The sequence below is a fragment of the Entelurus aequoreus genome, linkage group LG19, assembly GCF_033978785.1.
Source record: "Entelurus aequoreus isolate RoL-2023_Sb linkage group LG19, RoL_Eaeq_v1.1, whole genome shotgun sequence".
In the NCBI taxonomy this organism is placed as follows: domain Eukaryota; kingdom Metazoa; phylum Chordata; class Actinopteri; order Syngnathiformes; family Syngnathidae; genus Entelurus; species Entelurus aequoreus.
Window position 1 is genome coordinate 36,331,304 of NC_084749.1, and position 21,164 is coordinate 36,352,467.

General features: G+C 38.9%; 1 protein-coding gene across 1 annotated transcript in view; it reads left to right on the forward strand.

Annotated features, from left to right (window-relative positions):
- Window positions 1–21,164, forward strand: part of rabgap1l (RAB GTPase activating protein 1-like) — a 239,380-nt gene that overhangs the window by 44,619 nt on the left and 173,597 nt on the right. The window contains exons 11-12 of the mRNA XM_062028422.1: window positions 6,673–6,796; window positions 21,015–21,108. Coding sequence (XP_061884406.1) covers window positions 6,673–6,796; window positions 21,015–21,108 — 218 coding nt within the window. The remainder of the gene's footprint in view (window positions 1–6,672; window positions 6,797–21,014; window positions 21,109–21,164) is intronic.

Consider the following 21,164-nt stretch of genomic DNA (forward strand, 5'->3'; position numbering starts at 1 on the left):
TAAAAAACAAAGTTGTCTTTGACAGAAAAGGCATAATAATAGGCAATAATAATTTGACTTGTTTTAAAAATTTTAATGACTGAGACCCTTTACGGGCCCCAGGAGCCCTAAATGTTAAAAAAAGAAAATCTATATATTTTGTTATGGTTTGAAAATGAAAAATATCAAAATTCCCCCCGCATGCTTTAATTTTCCCTCAGTGGAAAAAGTTTGGACACCCCTCCTATAAAAGTACCGTATTCTTTACCCATCTTTACTCCTGCAGTGAGTTTACTTGTGCAAAGCTGGACAGTCAGTAACATCTAAATATCCTGCAATTAGTACACAAGGTTAGTGTTTTTTGTGTTTTAATGAAGTCTTTTACAAAAGGTAAACATGGTAGGCTATATAGATAGCAGCTACATGACAGCTAAGCACATAATAGCACACAAGCTAGACATAAGTAATGCATATCTTTAGTTATAAATAAATAAATGATAAATGGGTTATACTTGTATAGCGCTTTTCTACCTTCAAGGTACTCAAAGCGCTTTGACAGTATTTCCACATTCACCCATTCACACACACTGATGGCGGGAGCTGCCATGCAAGGTGCTAACCAGCACCCATCAGGAGCAAGGGTGAAGTGTCTTGCCCAAGGACACAACGGACGTGACTAGGATGGTAGAAGGTGGGAATTGAACCCCAGTAACCAGCAACCCTCCGATTGCTGGCACGGCCACTCTACCAACTTCGCCACGCCGTCGAACAAGCGCTACAGAGTCTCCAAGGCAAAAGCATATTAGAAAGTATCCTGTAAAAAACATGTCTGCATCATTCAATTTACTGCGTCATGAGCTTAACATCATGAATTATTGTGATCACTATGTGTCGCCAATAAAATAATTACCACTTCAACTTAATTAAAGACAGCATAAATCTTATTCCAGACTGTTAATAATGAATAAGAGTGTTTTTCATACCTGCCATGGTTTTGTTTCACTCATTTCACTTGATCAAGCCTTTTCTAACATTCCACACTACAAAATTATAAAGGTATCTATGATTTGTGCTAATATTGCATTGGATATCACTATCACATTGTCACTTCGAAAGTGATGAAGCTTTTTCAGGACAATATTATGGTAGATTTATTCTTGTCTTTCATGGCAGGATGCGTGGATTCCATTCCCCATGTAAAGAACATATAATTAAGTTAGTTTATTTATTTATAGAGGATAAACTCAATAGTCATACTGTCTTGCTCTTCGTCATATCAACGAGTAAAACAGAAGATCCCTCTTTAAAGCAATGTTTTACTGTTATTGCCGTTATATTTTTCTCCCTTTATACATCTAATTACATAGTAAATTGAATTAAAGTCGAATCAAGAGACTGCGCTGTATTTGAGCATGGTTATCAAATTTAAATCATAGCAACACTGTTAGGTTAGTATGAGGGTTTTTGAGACCTTCTTTTACTTTCCCAGTAAAATGCTAGAGTAATGTGGGTTTCTGCACATCTTCCTTGATTAAAATGTGCTGAAGGATGAGAACACAGTGTCTTACATTCCACTAAGATATGACCATCCTGCATCTTCTACCATGGAACAAAAAATGTACTTTAGTAAGCCACGGGGAGCTGGCAAAGCAGTGGAGTGTGGGGAAGCTTTACATTGTAGCAAGGTAATAAGTGGCTCTGTCTCATTATTGCCGTGTTGGTAATTAACGACGGCAGTCTGACTTGTACGCCTGATTGCCTCTGGAGTTATCTCCTTAGTAAATGGAAGACTGGTGCAGTGGTTAAGAGCTAATTAAAAGATTATATTGTGTGGTGTTTTTTTCCAGGAAGATGTCAATCAGGACACATACTGCTCAAGTATATCATCTTATTTGAACTCAAAAGAGTATTAACTTTAGTCATAAAATATGATTGGTAAATGTTTTCAGTTTTGGTGCCTGAATAATGAGACTTTTGGACTTACAAAATACTGTTGTATAGATGAACGTGGACCGCTGTAAAGACATGCATTGACATTTTAACCTTGCTCGAACGCTGGAGTCCAAACGTGGGATTTACATACAGTAAATGAGGCGTACCTCAAAGCACCCCTTTAGGTCTTCTCCTTTTTGGCAGTTACAAATTGTTTTCCTAATATGATTTATGTAAGTAAGGGGTTGCTGTTGCTTGTTTACTTCAGATGCAGCCAGTAGTCATTTATTCAACTTCTTTAATTATACTTGTAGTGTCCCTCAAGGTTCCATTTAAAGTCCTCTCTTTTTTATCATTTGGGTTATTCAACTGGTGGCCTGCAGGTTCAGTAAAGGACTCGCATTTTTGCAGCAGTTTCTTAAAAACACTAGAATGTTGTCAAAGAGAGAATCTTTGATTAGCTTGTTTGTATAAGTCCCTTAAAAACAGCAGAGTGCTCCAGTAAGACACAAACCAAATCTTTACTGTAGAGAATGCTGGTTCTCCAGAATATACAAAGTTGGACTAATATGAAGGGAGAAATGCCGGCCCCCAAAACAATTTTGTGGAATATCCCTGCATTAGTGTAAGTCAGTGGTTCTCAAACTTTTTTTGTCATCCCCCACTTTGGACAAGGGGGAGTTTTCAAGCCCCACCTGCCCCCATCGCCCCAACAGAACGCTAATGCCAAGCTTAACATTTTCTAATTTATCGAACATCAAGTAACATCAAGTTTTATACATTCAAACTCAATAACATAAAATAAAATCAAGTTCAATAATAAATAAAATAACTGTGCAGCTGTGGTATAACTTGCATCAAGTTCAATATCAAATAAAATAACTTGCATCAATTCAATAATAAATAAAGCAAACGTGTTATAACTTGCATCAAGTTCAATAATAAATCAAAAAAAGTGTTATAACTTGCATCAAGTTCAATAATAAATCAAAAAAAGTGTTATAACTTGCATCAAGTTCAATAATACATCAAAAAAAGTGTTATAACTTGCATCAAGTTCAATAATAAATCAAATAAGTGTTATAACCTGCATCAAGTTCAATAATAAATCAAATAACTTGCATCAAGTTCAATAATAAATAAAACAAAAGTGTTATAACTTGCATCAAGTTCAATAATAAATCAAAAAAAGTGTTATAACTTGCATCAAGTTCAATAATAAATCAAATAAAAGTGTTATAACTTGCATCAAGTTCAATAATAAATAAAACAAAAGTGTTATAACTTGCATCAAGTTCAATAATAAATCAAAAAAAGTGTTATAACTTGCATCAAGTTCAATAATAAATCAAAAAAAGTGTTATAACTTGCATCAAGTTCAATAATAAATCAAATAAGTGTTATAACTTGCATCTACTTCAATAATATATCAAATAACTTGCATCAAGTTCAATAATAAATGAAAATAAAAGTGCCACTTTGCAATCTTTGCCAAAAAAAGGAGGACAGGGCAAGTGAACATGAGTTTTACAGTACTCCAGCATTAGTGGCTGCAATGAGCCTGTTTTGCACTGCACAGCTTTTCAAATCGGGGTTGCAGGCTTGACACTGCCACTGTTAAAACCTCATTGAATTCGGGGCTGAGCTGCCTTGACGCGAGTGTTTCCCGGTGAATGACACATTGTGTCCAATGCGCATTTGGCACAACCCTCTTTATTAGAGCCTGCAGCCCGTTTTTTGACTTTGCCATGCGCGCCATCAGAGCAAAAGCCCACACAGTTTTCCCATTTAAGGTCGTGTTCTTTGAGGAAACTGTCCATTTTCTTGAACAGCTCATCAGCAGTGGCTCTATTTTGTATGTATTTGCAAAACAGCAAATCCTCGCACAGTGACTCGCCATTCACAAAGCTTCCGCTTAGCCCCGCCCCCATTAGTTACTGTTGCTGTCTGTCAAACTTTCGCTCCTACCTAGAAATGTAAAGCCTACAGGAAAAATAAGTAATTTACATTTATCTATATAGCGGATTTCACAGACAGAATCACAAAGTGATTTCCAGTGTGTATAGAAAATGAAAGCATAGTAAAAAAAAAAATCAAAGAATATAATAATAAAAAAATAAAAAAAATAAAAGTGAAATTTCCTCCCGTTCCTCGCGCCCCACCTGTCATGTCTCTATTCCCCACCAGTGGGGCGCGCCCCACACTTTGAGAAACGCTGGTGTAAGTAGTAGTAGTAGTGTGTATGCCATAAAGGAGACCACATTAAAAATGATATATCTCACAGTCTAATCTTAAAACTTTGGTTTATTTAATTTTTTCACGCAAATGAATTGGTATTCTAAAAAATCTGATACAAATTATATATATAATATTACATAATATCCCCTTTGTATGCAACAGAAGGGCACTATCCCTGTTCAAGTGTTATTTGGCCATACAATATCGTCTTTTCATTCTTGTCCTCATCAGTGACTTTAAAAATTAGATGTTACGGGGGTGGACGGATCAATACTGCATCAAAGCTCATTGATCCACTTTACCAGGTGCAGTAGAGAGGCACAAGCACTACAGTAAATAGACAACAAATAAACATCAGGTGCTTATGACACCCAAGGTCAGGTTTGCTTGTGTATTTATTCCCTTCTGCATTATTTATTCTACTTTTTGGAAAATTACTCAATTTACTCCAAATCTTAAAACATTAATTTTGGCAATTTAACCGAGTCTTTAATTATTACAATTTTAACGTTACTCCTGAGTAAAATAACATGTTGTGCTATATTGAACGAAAATATAATTGCAACACTTGTTTGTGTTCCCATTTTTCCTAAGTTGATCTCAAAGATCTAAAACTTTTACTAAAAACACAAAAGGCCTATTTCTCTCAAATAGTGTTCACAAATCTGTCTCAAAATGTGTTAGTGAGCATTTGTTCTTTGCCAAGATAATCCATCCCACCTCACAGGTGTGGCATATCAAGATGCTGATTAAACAGCATGATTATTGCACCGGTGTGCCTTAGGCTGACCACAATAAAAGGCCTCTCTAAAATGTGCGGTTTTGCTTTATTGCGGGTCTGTAGGGGTCAGAAAAGCAGTCAGTATCTGGTGTGACCACCATTTGCCTCACAGCTCCTTTGCATAGAGTTGATCAGGTTGTTGATTGTGGCCTGTGGAATGTTGGTCCACTCTTATTCAGTGGCTGTGCCAAGTTGCTGGATATTGGCAGGAACTGTAACACACTGCATATGCGGATCTAAACATGCTCAATGGGTGACATGTCCGGTGAGTATGCTGGCCATGTAAGAACTGGGATGTTTTCAGCTTCCAGGAATTGTGTACAGATCTTTGCAACATGGGGCCGTGTATTGTCATGCTGCAACATGAGATGATGGTCTCGCTTGAAGGGCACAATAATAGGCCTTAGGATCACGTCACGGTATCTCTGTGCATTCAAAAATCCATTAATAAAATGCCCTTGCGTTTGTTGTTTGTAAAATACGCCTGCCCATACCATCACCCCACCCCCACCATGGGCCACTCGATTCACAACGTTAATATCAGCAAACCGCTCTCCCACATGACGCCACACACACTGTCTGCCATCTGCTCTAAACAGTGAAAAGAACACCTCTCCAACATGCCATACGCCATCGAATGTGAGCATTTGCCCATTCAAGTAGTTTACGACGATGAACTGCAGTCAGGTCGAGACCCCGATGAAGACGACGAGCATGCAGATAAGCTTCCCTGAGATGGTTTCTCACAGTTTGTGCAGAAATTATTTGGTTATGCTAACCAATTGTTGCAGCAGCTGTCCGGGTGGCGGGTCTCAGACGATCATTGCAATGCACCTGCTGGATGTGGCGTTCCTGGGCTGGTGTGGTTACATTGGGTCTGCGGTTGTGAGGCCGGTTGGATGTACTGCCAAATTTTCTGAAACACATTTGGAGCTGGCTTATGGTAGATAACTGAATATTTAATTCACGTTTAAATAAATAAATGTTTATCCTCATCACCGTAATAAATGTTTATCCTCATCACCGACTGACAGAAAAATGTGTTGTGTAAAATCCCTGGAATTCCTAAATGGTAAATACCAATGTCAAGTGAGAAGTATTGAATTAAGACAGTCAAACACATAAAGTGGAGGTAGAGCTGGAAAATATGACCCAAAATGCATATCACATTATAAATTGAATCCCTTCACGGTAACAGTATATATCGCGGTATAAATGTTGCGGTATAAATGTTGCGGTGTACAACTTATAATGGAGGTGTTTCTGAAGAAACACTTAGCAACCTTAGCAAAGCTAAATTGATTAAAAAAAGATAGAATGTAATTATTGTGCAGAAGAACAACAACTTCTAAAACGGCCGAGCACAAATATCTACTGTAGCCAAATGTATATCCTTTCTACGTCATACCGTGTATACCGCACAGCCCTAAGCAGAGGTATTGGGTTTTCCTTGGGGAGCAATGTATGTACATAATCATAAATACTTAAAACTGCTTCCTCTTTAAACAGCCTTTTACTTTTACTTTCACGTTATGCCCCAAAACTTTGAAGACCTACACGAAGCTCAGGTTATAACTGCAGCTTGGTCAACTTAATTTTATGGCACCTCACAATCCTGAAGGTAAATTAAAGGGGGTCGGGTAGGATATCTTGTCATTGTTCACTATTGACTAGTTCTAGTTTTCTATTATTTACCTAAAGTGACCTGTAATACAATGCAACCATGTTGTGTGAACATCCAGCATGCACCAGAGAGCGCAGGCCAGAGTGATGCTGTGTATGAGGTGGTGAGTCTTCAGAGGGAGGCAGAGAGAAACCAAGAAAGACAACTGGCCTCACCCACCGAAGAGGAGGAGGCGGATGATGGTAAGAGTATCCACTCACTCTTTTTGCTTGCTAAGTTGCACTACCATTTTACAGTTCATAATTATGAATGCCAAAACATGTGTCAAGCTCAGGACTATAAGCACCACAACTTTGTATAAGGAAGATAAAATGCACATGTTCTTTGTTATCACTACATTAAACACTTTAGCAATATATTTAACAGTAGATTGTTAGCTACAGATAAGATGTAAGATGTCGTACTGATTTTTTGGGTTCATATGTCCACTCAATGACTTGCCTCCACCAGTGGACGACAATGATGATTTGTGTACTGTCTGTCAAAGGAGAGCAGGTTTTCCCTCAACAGAGGGTGGAAATCTTTGAGACCGTGCTGAGTCATATGCATTATCAGTTTATGCTAGCATTGATGGTTCACTTACTTCGACACTAATATTGTTACTGGAAACTGCCTTTTCCACCCCATTTATATCTGTAATCAGTTATTTGCTAACTTTGACCTGAACTTAGTAGACTTTAAATCTATGTATTGATATGTTATAATATCATTATGTAGACCAGACCTGGGCATTCTGCGGCCCGCGGGCCACATCCGGCCCTTTGTGCGTCCCTGTCCGGCCCGCGTGAGGCCAATCATAAATTACAAAATACATTTTAAAAAGTATCTATGTCGAGTGTGCAATACAACGGTGCTGCTTTTGTTTTGAAAAGATTTATTTGTATTACTCCCGGTTGGACGTATGCGCGTGCGTGATTGTGAGTGAATGTGAACAGCTGCAATCACAAATTACAAAATAAAGTTGAAAAAACATCTATGTCATGCGCGCAATACAACTGTACTGCTTTTATTTTGAAAAGTGTTATTTATGGGCGTATGTCCGTGTGTAACCTGTGAGTGAAGGTGCACAGCGACAAGTGATGCACGGTTTACACCCGAGACGCTAAAAAGAGAAAAGTTGATGACGAATGGCGTGTTTTCAACAAGACATGGACTGCCAAGCAACGTTCCCTCTAAGGTGCGCGCCTGCGCAATTGCGCACTGCTCAAGCGTCATCTGCGCACAGCAAATATATGCCGCGCACCAAATCAAACCCATCTGAATTCTAAACAAAATAAACACATTTATTCTGTGTAATTTTGCAATGCAACTCTGAGTGACACTGCGATGAGGTGGCGACTTGTCCAGCGTGTACCCTGCCTTCCGCCCAATTGTAGCTGAGATAGGCTCCAGTGCCCCCCGTGACCCCGAAGGTAATAAGCGGTAGAAAATGGATGGATGGATGGAACTCTGAGTGACAGTGACAACAAGCGGCCCTAACGATGTTCGTCAACACCGTTCAATTGAACACCGTTCAATTATTGTAACGTCTATCGAGATGCTTCGAGGCCAGGAATTATATCGATCACTTTATTGAGCAAAACTGTTTATATTTGGCCATAACCACACCAAAAACATGAGTAAAACACTTCTATCTCGAAAAACTAGTCATTTTCTGCCGTACAAACTAGGCCAAAACCAACTTGTCATCTGTCACCAACACGCATGCCACTAAACCACTGGTGCGTTTATGGCCACACAAAAAGTTGGACAACTCAAACACCACACGAAGTTACACTATGGCTCCTCAGTCATATGTGTGCTTATTTTACTGTCATTTATTAATAATGTTAATTTATTTATATTAATCATGGAATGCTGTTACTAGAGAAAGTTACAGGAATGCACACTTCATCCTATGCTTACATTTCATTCTGCAACATGAGGATATTTAAGGGGAACTAAATGTGATCTCTGAAAGGGGTACAAATGATTTCCAAAGCAGTGCTTTTGGTATAAAGTTAAGTTAGGTTAAATGAAAGTATTATTATTATTATTAATTATTATTATTATTATTATTATTTATCTTACTGTATATATCAAAAATAATATTGAGCAAAATTTAATTGAAATATTGTCGATGTGGCCCTCCAGCAGTGCTCGGGTTGCTCATGCGGCCCCCGGCAAAAATTAATTGCCCACCCCTGATGTAGACAATAACTGGACAGCAAGACATCTGGCTTAGGAAATGACCAATTGTTTATCAAAGCAATGATACATTTTTGTAATCCTTTTACCGAACTGAAAGGTACCAAAATAAAAAGTTGAAGTTGCCAGTTGCCCCCATTGTTTTTTTGAGCACCTTAAAGCAGGTCTATTTAACTGGCGGCCCGGGGGCAAATCTGGCCCAGGAATGACCAAAAGGTCAGTTCAAAACTTGGGAGACAAACATTTTTGTCTAAAACAGTACAGTACAGCACAGGTGTCAAACTCAAGGCCCGGGGGCCAGATCTGGCCCGCAACATTATTTGTTGTGGCCCACCATCTCATTTATTGTTGCCCGCCATATTATTTTATCTTGTCTGTCACATTATTTTAATGTGGCCCACCACGTCATTTACTTGGCCCGCCACCACATTTTATGTGTTACTCTATTTTATTTTATGTGGCCTGCCACATTTAACGTTGGCCACGTCATTTAACTGGCCCACCGCATTGTTTTGTGTGTCCTGTCACAACATTTCATGTGTTCCTCTATTTTATTTTATGTGGCCCGCCACATCATTTAATGTCGCCCACTACGTCATTTTACCTGGCCTCCCACATTAGTCCATGTAGCGCACCACATTATTTCATGTGACCTGCCACACCATTTCATGTGTTAAGCTATATCATTATTCTGGCTGGCTACATTATTCAACATGGCCCGCCACATTATTTACTGTGGCATGGTTTGTCCGCCACATTATTTTATTTAATGTCCCCCACCACATCATTTTATCTGGCCACCCACCTTAATTTATGTGGTGTGCCGCGTCATGCACATGACCTGCGAAAGGTTGGAAATAATAAAGCTCTTTCTGGCTAAATGCATTTATTCTTTGAATTTTGACCAGCAAAAGATGTACCGCTTGCAATTGCATTTGTTTTACGCTTTAATATTATCTGATCAAGCAAGAGGATATTTGAAGCATTTCTGTCACCTTGACTAAGGATTTAAAAGTATCTTCAATCTGTTAGTAAAGAATATATTATCAAAAACAGTAGCCTCTGCAAATTGTGTAACTATACATTTACATTTATTCACTGTTTCAAGCTGCCCTCTGAGTGCAGCCATAATTGCAATGTGGCCTTTAATAAAAACAAGATTGTCACCTGTGCACTAGAGTGCTCCTGTTCCATAGAGCATGTTGGCAGATCCTTGCATTGACATTTTAACCTTACTATTCAACCGAACACTGGGGTCCAACCTGATGCTTTCCTCAAGACACCAGTTTAAGTCCTCTAATTTTTGGCACTTACCATTTTTTTCATAAACTTGGGAGATTTTTGCAGCAAATTCCTAAAAATACTGTTGTATAGATGAAGATGGACCACTGTAAAGGCATTGGCAGATCCTTGCATTTAACCTTGCTAGCAAACCGAACGCTGGAGTCCAAACTTGTGATACAGTAACCCAGCATGAGACTTTAAACTGTTTTTAGCTTTTTAACTGCTTTTTATCTAACAAATTGTTCTTAGAATAATTTGTATTTGCTTTTTCAATGTGTATTTTACTTCTGTTTTAAATGTTATTTTTTAGTCTGTCCTTTGCCTCTATTTCTTTGTGGTGTACAGCCCTTTGCTCTTCAACTGTAGTTGTTTTTAAAGGGCTTTATAAATAAAGTTGGTATGGTATGGTATTGTACAGTAAATGAGGCGTTCCTCAAAGCACCCCTTTAGGTCTTCGTTTACTTCAGATGCAGTCAATAGTTATTTGTTCAACTTCTCTCGCTAGTTAGTGTTCCTCAAGGTTTCATTTTAGGTCCTCTGTTTCATCATTTGGGCTATTCAACTGGTGGCCCATGAATTCAGTTAAAAAAAAATTGTGAAAGACCCACATTTTTGCAGCGGATTCTTAAAATTACTAGAATGTCATATACATATGCAGTGTTTCCCATAAACTGCCAAGATACCTATGGCGGGGGCGTGGGTATGGGTGTGGTCACCATGACATCATCGAGTAATTTGCATAATTTACTACAATGATATGACTTTCTCTAAAAAGGCTAAAAAAAATTATACTTACTAATTAATAATAACAGTTTTGTTTTAAACGTCCATCCATCCATCCATCCATTTTACATTATGAATACACAAAAGATAACTACTACAGTATCAAATTAGTATTAGTATCTGAAGCACCGTCTCCACGTGTGTTTATTGACAACAGGGTTATAACCTGGACACGTTAGCTCGTCGGTATGGTAACAGGTGACTGTTACTGCGTGCGTCTGCCCCGGCCCCCGAGTCAAACAGTGAGCGACGGTGTTAATGAAGCAGCATCAGGCTGCTCACCGTCAGTGAAACGCTCTGTGAAATCGCGGATTAACGTTAAATATATGACGAGCCGCGAGCGATGCAGCTATAACCTATCTCACCTGGTAGAGCACCCGCTGCGGCGACCCAGTTCAATCCCACCTGACAGTCACTTTGCTCCGCGTCAATCCCCCCTCTCACCCCGTCCCCCGTCTCTCTCCAGCTGTCCTTTCAAAATAAATGCATTCAAATCCCGAAAATAAAAATTAAGAAAATCCGAGTCGTGGCGGACGTAATTCTTTCGTGGCGGGCCGCCACAAATAAATGAATATGTGGGAAACACTGATATGGTCTTTGACTAGCTTTTATGCAGACAAAATAAATAGACCAAAATCGAATGTCTACTGTAGAGGACGCTTGTTTTACTGAAGATAGAAAATAAGACCGTCCCCCCGGTCCTTCGACTTTGTAGAAATGTGACCCTCAAAACAATTTAGTTGCATAACCCTGTGGCCTGTACTAAACCATCAGTTGATCCTGCACGCTAGATCATGAATGTGTGAATGAGGTTCACTTCCATTCCAAGGCAGCAAATGCCATCATCTACAATATGTGAAAATTACAACATTAAAAAGTGCATTGAGTACAAGCGCAGTGGATATATGCTAGATAAATGCAGCTCATTTATTATTTAGTCCACAAAATCACAGCAGTTCAGAAATAACTGCTGTGAGACTTTCACCAAGTAGAACAAGGTACTTTTCTGTGTCGTATATATGGAACACATTTTATTGTGTTTCCATTTTAAAGGGTTCCAAAGTAACTGCCAGTCCCAGGGATAGGATTTGATACACTTGTGCAAGGGCTTAATCCATGTCCCAACAAAATCAAAATCTAAACTAGAGGTACTCAATAGTGTGCAGCTCTCCACTAAGGTGAAAATAATGTGGTCTGGATATCGGCACAAAAAATTACTGGCAAAGAACAATATTAAAATATATGATAATACAATAGAATTTCTCATGTGAAACTAATTCAAAGCGGAACAGTCAATATGCAAAACTATAATGATCACAAGAGCGAAGCAAATGACCATGAAATGCTATAAAGACGCTCTGCCAAGTCTCCAAGGGTGCGATAAATTAAGCCAACACTATACACACAACACATCATCCATCTACAAAGCAGAGAGAAAACCATAAGGATGTTTAAAGCAATGATTGTAGTTAAAAAATTCAATGCACTTGATTGACCTGTGATTAAAAAAAAAAAAAAAAGATTCTCACAAAAAAATGTTATGTGCACAGTAAGCTTTTGCTACCGTGTTTCATTGTGATTTTGACATTAACATTAAAACTATGTCAGAATAATAACAACAGCAGTCTTGTTGGAGCAGGACATCACTGTGTTTGCCTGCTGCCCTGTCACTTGGTAAGCCAGAGAAAAGCAAATGTTATTTATTTATTTTTTAGAGCCCAGGCACAAAAGTGGGAGCCTTTTGTCTATAAATATTCTTATTAAGTGTTTGCACTAAAGATACAGGACAACACAGGGAACTAATATTTATTTAATATTTATATATTGTTTCAAGACTTAAACAGCAAATAAATATATGTATTTACACAAAAAAACACAAAGTTGTATCTTCAAAAACTAAACTAAAAGGGTTTAAGGGCGAATCCTAATATAATAAAAACACATTCTAGAGATGTAAAGTAAACTACATAAAAAAACTAAATACAATGTCTTACCTTCCCAACTGAAAAACAGGACAAAACAGATTTGAAGTAAAATAAGGTTTTCAGCTCTTCTCAATTTAAACACACTTGTAACAAATATTCTGGGGATAGCTTGGCCAGATAAGAGTAGATGGAAGGAGCTCTTCTGCTTTCTGGCATCCTATTCTGCCTTTTGCTGGTCCTCTGACACAGTGGACCCCAACGTCTGGACCAAATAAATTTGTTCCAAAACATTATTAAATTGTTTTGTCTTCCAGGTATCTTATTTTAAAAGGAGCCTCACTATGGGTCACACTATTGCACTTTTGAGGCTCCTTCATCATTGCGCGGCGTTACGATACACTAGCAAAGTGAGTTTATTTTGGTAATGTAACTGTAGTTATTCTTGTGATTTTATTCATATTACATTATATCGCCTTACAATCTCATGTAGCAATTCAATCTCTAAAGGAAAAATGTCAGTCCTAAGCAGTGTTAGAAATAACAATTTTTTTTCTAACCCCATTTATTTTTCTCGTGACGAGTTATCTACCGTAATTTCCGGACTATAAACCGCACCTGACTATAAGCCGCACCAGCTAAATTTAGGGGAAAATACAGATTGCTCCATATATAAGCCGCACCCAACTATAAGCCGCAGGGTTTTGATGTGTAATTACCGTAGTATATAGGGGTTCCTGCTACCACGGAGGGGATTGTCGGGACAGAGATGACTGTTTGGGAACGCAAAGCGTCCCATTTATTAACAATAAATCTTTCAATCATTCAATCAAACTTTCACATCTTTGACATGGCGAACAGCATTCGTGCAGAGTACAAATAATACAACGGTACAAAGTAATACAAAGTGCTCGCCTGTACGTTATCAAAATAACCAGCCTACCGGTATATGAAAAGTCAGTCTTTAATCATTGTGTCATCGTCTTCGTCCTGCGTACTAAAACCACCGAAATCCTCTTCGTCTGTGTCGGTGAAGAACAGGCCGTAAATAAGCCGCACCCTTGTATAAGCCGCAGGGACCAGAACGAGGGGAAAAAGTAGCAGCTTATAGTCCGGAAATTACGGTAATTACTTCGTCGTGCGTCTCAACCTTGTTACCGTTACTGAAGATGTAACGTGGCACGCTGCCTCTGAGGTGGTCGTGTGTCAACAAGTCAGTTTCAGAAGCTGGTTTTTGTTAAATCTAAAACTGCATTGCAAATCGTTTGCGTTTCTGTATGGATTGGGTGGTGACAGTAAATTGTTACCATGGTGACAGGAAGTGACGTAGTTCATGCGAGGACCGATCATGTCTTCCGGTACCGATTTTATAGTGACAGAGGGAACACAACTGCCTTGCATACACGGACCGTGATTTGAAGTGGGTGTGGTTTTAAGGGATTAGATGCATGTTTTGGAATAATACCAATGGGAAGCAAATTGTTTTTTGTACGAAATAACACAATTAATATAATTGAATAAATTACTTTGTTTTTAAAAGATTGCATTTTAATACAGTTTAATATTTACAATGTACCGTATTTTTCGGACTATAAATCACAGTTTTTTTCATAGTTTGGCCGGGGGTGCGACTTATACTCAGAAGCGATTTATGTGTGAAATTATTAACACATTACCGTAAAATATCAAATAATATTATTTAGCTCATTCACGTAAGAGACTAGACGTATAAGATTTCATCGGATTTAGCGATTAGGAGTGACAGATTGTTTGGTAAACGTATAGCATGTTCTATATGTTATAGTTATTTGAATGACTCTTCCCATAATATGTTACGTTAACATACCAGGCACGTTCTCAGTTGGTTATTTATGCGTCATATAACGTACACTTATTCAGCCTGTTGCTCACTATTCTTTACTTATTTTAAATTGCCTTTCAAATGTCTATTCTTGGTGTTGGGTTTTATCAAATAAATTTCCCCAAAAATGTGACTTATACTCCAGTGCGACTTATATATGTTTTTTTCCTTCTTTATTATGCATTTTCGGCCGGTGCGACTTACACTCCGGAGCGACATATACTCCGAAAAATACGGTATGTCCTGGCAGGGAATCAAACCATGTCCGTGGGAACAATAGATCCCATACACTACAATTTACGTTCTTATTTCATTAGCACAAGTCCTGGTCAACAACATAACTACCTTTTGAGTGGTGCACTGGACTCCTCTTGTTTGTATGTTTTATTTGTCTTACTTGTTCGTGATTTATATTGTTTTCATCCTGTATGTGACCGCTGATTGGTCAGCTGCTGCGTGCTGTCAATCATTGTCACGTTGGCAAGAAGGCAGCCAAATAAAGTCTAAAGGGAGAAGCCCGCAGCTTAAGCGGCTGTTTTCCACCTGGTGCTAGTGTTTGACTTGTCTGTATTCAATAACATTGTTTTTGGACGTTAAAAATAGCAGGGGACAAACAGTGCTTTTTGAAAAAGTGCCTGTTAATGCTGAACTAACACAGCTAACGCTGCTTTCGTCTCTTGGAAAAAGGCACCGCCTTTTTAAAAACACACACTCATGCACTTTGATCTCATGAAACATCTGTGAACGTCATATAGATAGATGTAAGATATTTGAAGGTTTAAAAATAGTAACGTAATAATTACTGTCAATTTTGATTGATTACATTTATTAAAGTGTAATTTTGTCAGTAATTCAAATGCCTTTTTGGGAAAGTAACTATAATCGATTATTTTTCGTAAGTTATTCAATCAAATACATTTTTAAAAAAGCCACATCTATAAATGTATGTTTTTACAGCTTATTGTTTTCATCGCAAGCAGTGTCCATTTTTTTCGTCTTGAATCACTGACATGTATTAACAGAGAAGGGAGGAAAATTGTCTCTACTGTGTACAATTGACCCAGCCAAAGTCATGCTTTTGCCTCCTATGCTGTAACTGATGGCTTTCAACTGTCACTGGGGGAGCCATTCACTGGGCTTGTTCTATAACGCTCCTCTCTCCTACCCGCGAGACGAAAAAATAGAAACACTCAGGGACACGGAGCTGGAGGTCAGCCTTATTGTGTACCGAGATGAATACCCTCAGAGTGTAGAAGCTTCGATATGAGCGCACACGCGTCTAATTAATTTTTTGTTCGTGGAGCATTCAATGTGCCTGAAGCTGACATTCTTTTTCACTTCATGGTTCTGCCACAGCATTATTTTTGCCTGGTGTTGTATTTTATCACCCTTTCCTACACACATAAACATGTTACAGTTAGGTATATCCATTGCAATATTGATCATATAATACAACACAATGATCGTTGTAACTGATCCTGGTTAATGCAATATCAAATCAATCTGCTCTATCCAATGGCAATCAATGTATAGTTTATTTTGTGACATCAAATGAAGAGGTTACATGACTCAAACGAGTATCAGGAGATGTCGATGTTGTCATGCACATACAGTAGCAGGCACAGAACTATCAGAAGGAGCCATAATGAAAGTATAGTGAATGCGCCGCTCTCCCGGGCACGTGATCTCAGCAATCTGAGCACGGAAACAGCGTCATTGTGCAGGTTCTGAACAATGTAAAGGGCTCTAAGAGGAAGTATAAAGCGCCTGAAAATCTCCCGCTCTTTAGATGTAGAGAAGTCACAGTATGCAGAAAATAATGGCTATGTAAAATACATGTCTTAACTCACTAATTCGTAGGACATTTCAAAGTATGGATTCTTTTTTAGATGGTTGCTGTTGAGTGATAGATATCCTTGCCAAAAAACTGCTAAAATATTGTTTAGTTTTGGTTAGGATTAGGGATGTCCGATTATATCGGACTACCGATATTATCGACCGATAAATGCTCTAAAATGTAATATTGGAAATGATCTGTATCTGTGTCAAAATTATCGGTATCGGTTTCAAAAAGTAAAATTTATGACTTTTAAAACGGCGCTGTGTACACAGACGTAGGGAGAAGTGCAGAGCACCAATAAACCTTAAAGGCACTGCCTTTGCGTGCCGGCCCAGTCACATAACATCTACGGCTTTTCACACACACAAGTGAATGCAAGGCATACTTGGTCAACAGCCATACAGGTCACACTGAGGGTATAACAACTTTAACACTGTTACAAATATGCGCCACGCTGTGAACCCACACCAAACAAGAATGACAAACACATTTCGGGAGAACATCCGCACCGTAACACAACATACACAGAACAATACCCAGAACCCCTTGCAGCACTAACTCTTCCGGGACTCTACAATATACACCCCCCGCTACCCTCCACCCCCCCCCCCATACCCCGCCCCCGCCACACCCCCCCAACCCCGTCCCCCTCAACCTAGAGCATGTCCCAAATTCCAAGCTGCTGTTTTGAGGCATGATAAAAAAAATAATGCACTTTGTGACTTCAATAATAAATATGGCAGTGCCATGTTGGCATTTTTTTTCCTATAACTTGAGTTGATTTATTTTGGAAAACCTTGTTACATTGTTTAATGCATCCAGCGGGGCATCACAACAAAATTAGGCACAATAATGTGTTAATTCCACGACTGTATATATCGGTATTGGTTGATATCGGAATCGGTAATTAAGAGTTGGACAATATCGGAATATCGGATATCGGCAAAAAAGCCATTATCGGACATCTCTCGTTAGGATCTGTGACATTTTATCGGTAAGCATAACGTAGGTAAAATAAGAATTTGATATCACCTGCTGAAATGTTAGTTTACCTCATTTGAAGATATGAACAATCCAGACATCAAATGGTAGTTTTAGAAAGAGACCTTGTGTGAAAAAAACAACATTAAATAAAGGTTTCGAATACATTTGCATTCTATTTAGGGGAAATTTGCCTTCTGACCCCAAATGTGTCTGTGAAGCACACAAATTGGCACAAGAAAGTACTCCTAGTCTCAATTTGTTGTGTGGATAAAAGACACCTGTCACATAAACAGTCTCTTCCATTGACACTTCACAACCACTAGACATGTACAAGACTAGAATGGACTTCAAGACCAGAGATTTTTAGGCTCTGATCTCTTAATGGTCAGTGTGCTGTACTGTTGTTGGGTTTACTGTGATGTCTGGCCTATAGAGCACACCTACAAATAAGCTGCACCCACCTCATTTTTGGTTCCATTTTATTTTGTACATATATTGGCCGAACAAGTATATAAGCCGAATGTGTACACATTGAAACAAGGGCTGTCAAATGATTACTTTTTTAAATCACGTTTGGGAATTTGGATCAATCATGATTAATCACAGGTGATTACTTGCTTGTATAGTGGAAATTAGGTTAATAACATCCCCACTATTTGTACACACATGCATTTTTGTTGTCAGAATGTCATCTAGGCACATTTTTAAATGTTTTCCTTAAATGCTTTTCACATAGTTGCACCAAACTTGGTAACAGTTGTATCAAAAGTTCTTCCATACTGTATTTTGGTGTTAAATTTGCCAGCAAGCACACCAGTTGGAGCCTCCTCACTCATTTGTGTACTGACATACATTGATCTGATCACTGACCGTATAGGGGTTAAAGGCCTACTGAAATGATTTTTTTTTATTTAAACGGGGATAGCAGATCCATTCTATGTGTCATACTTGATCATTTCGTGATATTGCCATATTTTTGCTGAAAGTATTTAGTAGAGAACATCGACGATAAAGTTCGCAACTTTTGGTCGCTGATAAAAAAAAAGCCTTGCCTGTACCGGAAGTAGCGTGATGTCGCAGGTTGAAGGGCTCCTCACATTTCCCCATTGTTTACACCAGCAGCGAGAGCGATTCGGACCGAGAAAGCGACAATTACCCCATTAATTTGAGCGAGGATGAAAGATTCGTGGATGAGGAACGTGAGAGTGAAGGACTAGAGTGCAGTGCAGGACGTATCTTTTTTCGCTCTGACCGTAACTTAGGTAAAAGGGCTCATTGGATTCCACACTTTCTGAAATGGACATTTACAGTGACTTTTATCTCCACGACAATACATCGGTGAAGCACTTTAGCTACGGAGCTAACGTGATAGAATCGTGCTCCAGATAGAAACAAAAGAAATAAGCCCCTGACTGGAAGGATAGACAGAAGATCAACAATACTACCATCAGGAGACACCGAACCAAACACTGGACCTGTAACCACACGGTTAATGCTGTGCCGCCTGTCGAAGCCTAGCAATGCTGTTGCTAACGACGACATTGAAGCTAACTTAGCTACGGGACCTCATCAGAGCTATGATAAAAACATTAGCGCTCCACCTATGCCAGCCCTCATCTGCTCATCGACACTCGTGCTCACCTGCGTTCCAGCGGTCGACGGCGCGACGAAGGACTTCACCCGATCATCGATGCGGTCGGCGGCTAGCGTCGGATAGCGCGTCTGCTATCCAAGCCAAAGTCCTCCTGGTTGTGTTGCTGCAGCCAGCCGCTAATACACCGATCCCACCTACAGCTTTCTTCTTTGCAGCCTCCATTGTTCATTAAACAAATTGCAAAAGATTCACCAACACAGATGTCCAGAATACTGTGGAATTTTGCGATGAAAACAGAGCTGTTTGTATTGGGATACAATGGTGTCCGAATACTTCCGTTTCAACGATTGAGGTCACGCGCAAACGTCATCATACATAGACGTTTTCAACCGGGAGTTCCCCGGGAAATTTAAAATTGCACTTTATAAGTTAACCCGGCCGTATTGGCATGTATTGCAATGTTAAGATTTCATCATTGATATATAAACTATCAGACTGCGTGGTCGGTAGTAGTGGGTTTCAGTAGGCCTTTAAGGTAAAAGCTTGCATGTGCAAAATAAATTGCATAATTAATTTAAGTGTGCTCATGATGAATGCAAAAAGTTTTGTGATTAATCACATGAGTTAATTTCTTAATTCTGACAGCCCTAAATGAAACAAAATATTTACACAGGCGCTTGTGCTCATTTACAAACTTAACAAAAGACAGTACCTGTAACGCGGCGTAAAGTAGCCTAGTTACGCGGTCTTCTTCCTTCTCCTCCTGCGGGCTATAACTGCTAAAGTCGTCGTCTTAGGTGCGTGGCAGTCTGGTCGTTTTTGGTCCGTTAGTGGTGGTGGATTTCCGTTCCGTGCATTTTGTCATTTCTTCTCCATAATGGGCTAAATGACTGGCTGACTGATTTTGTTAGTGCGTTTGATTTAATGTGAACAATTTCATTGGTTTGGTATGACGAGGCTAAATTTATTGGCAGCATGTAAATTGAGAACTTGGAAACATCCATAATTTAGCGGGAGGATAGTTTAAAGCGCTTGGTTCAAAGCGTAGGAAAAAAGTAGAGGCTTATAGCCCAAATATTATACAAATCTTGTATCTCCAAACCCCGCAACTGCATAAGTTACAGTGGTATCCTGCTCAGACGTTAACCAGTTTTTAGTACTGCATAAACACACTTAATCCTCAAACTTATCCTCAAACTTACCATCATTCGAGACTGGCCAATAAAAAGGCTTCTAACATTGTTCAGAGTAGGGCCCAACCCACAAGATTGGAGCTGAAACGCCACCAAAACTTCAGGAAAAGCAAACAAAATATATACTTTCATTAAAAAAATAGTTTTAATTTAACTAAAACAGATTTTGTATACATTTTGGTAAAAAATTGTTTGTCAATCCTTTTTAAAATTATTTCAAATCTTTTTTTTTTTTTTTTCAAATGTTTTGATTTCAAATCCATTTTTTTGTTTGAGTGTATACACATTACTTTTCATATGCAGGTACCCACCACAACAATATTTCCAACCACATACATGTGCTAAAGTGTATATGCTGAACATACTCACAATAGACTACGTATGTTTGTTCTAGTGGGTGGCTTATGTGTGGGAATCAGTCTCTTCACCAACAGTGCAGAGGCTAGACAGGCAGTTAATTCTGCTGCTTCTATGTACAAGTGTTTTGCTGTGCTGATTGCCTCTTGTTTGCCTTGCAAACTGCCAGATGGAGGAACATTACAATAATGGAATGCGTATGCCCAGTAGAGGCTATCCATCCTCTATCAGATTGTGTGGTTATAACACAAAGGCACAATTTAAATGCATAGCACGAGACTTTGGATTGAGTTTTTGTGTTCTCATTTTGCCAAACGTCGCAGACATCAAGGGTGTTACCCCCTTTTAAACAAATGTCTAATACATGTTCTGTGGTGCATTTGTGTTTTGTGTAGATAGTGACAGCGAAATCTCCAGCGGGACGGGAGATGTTTCCAAAGATTGTCCTGAAAAAATCCTTGAGTCGTGGGGAGGAATCCTCACCAGATGGTAGGACCAAAAAACTTTACCTCATAAAAAGTAATCATATTTTCTGGAGACTTTAC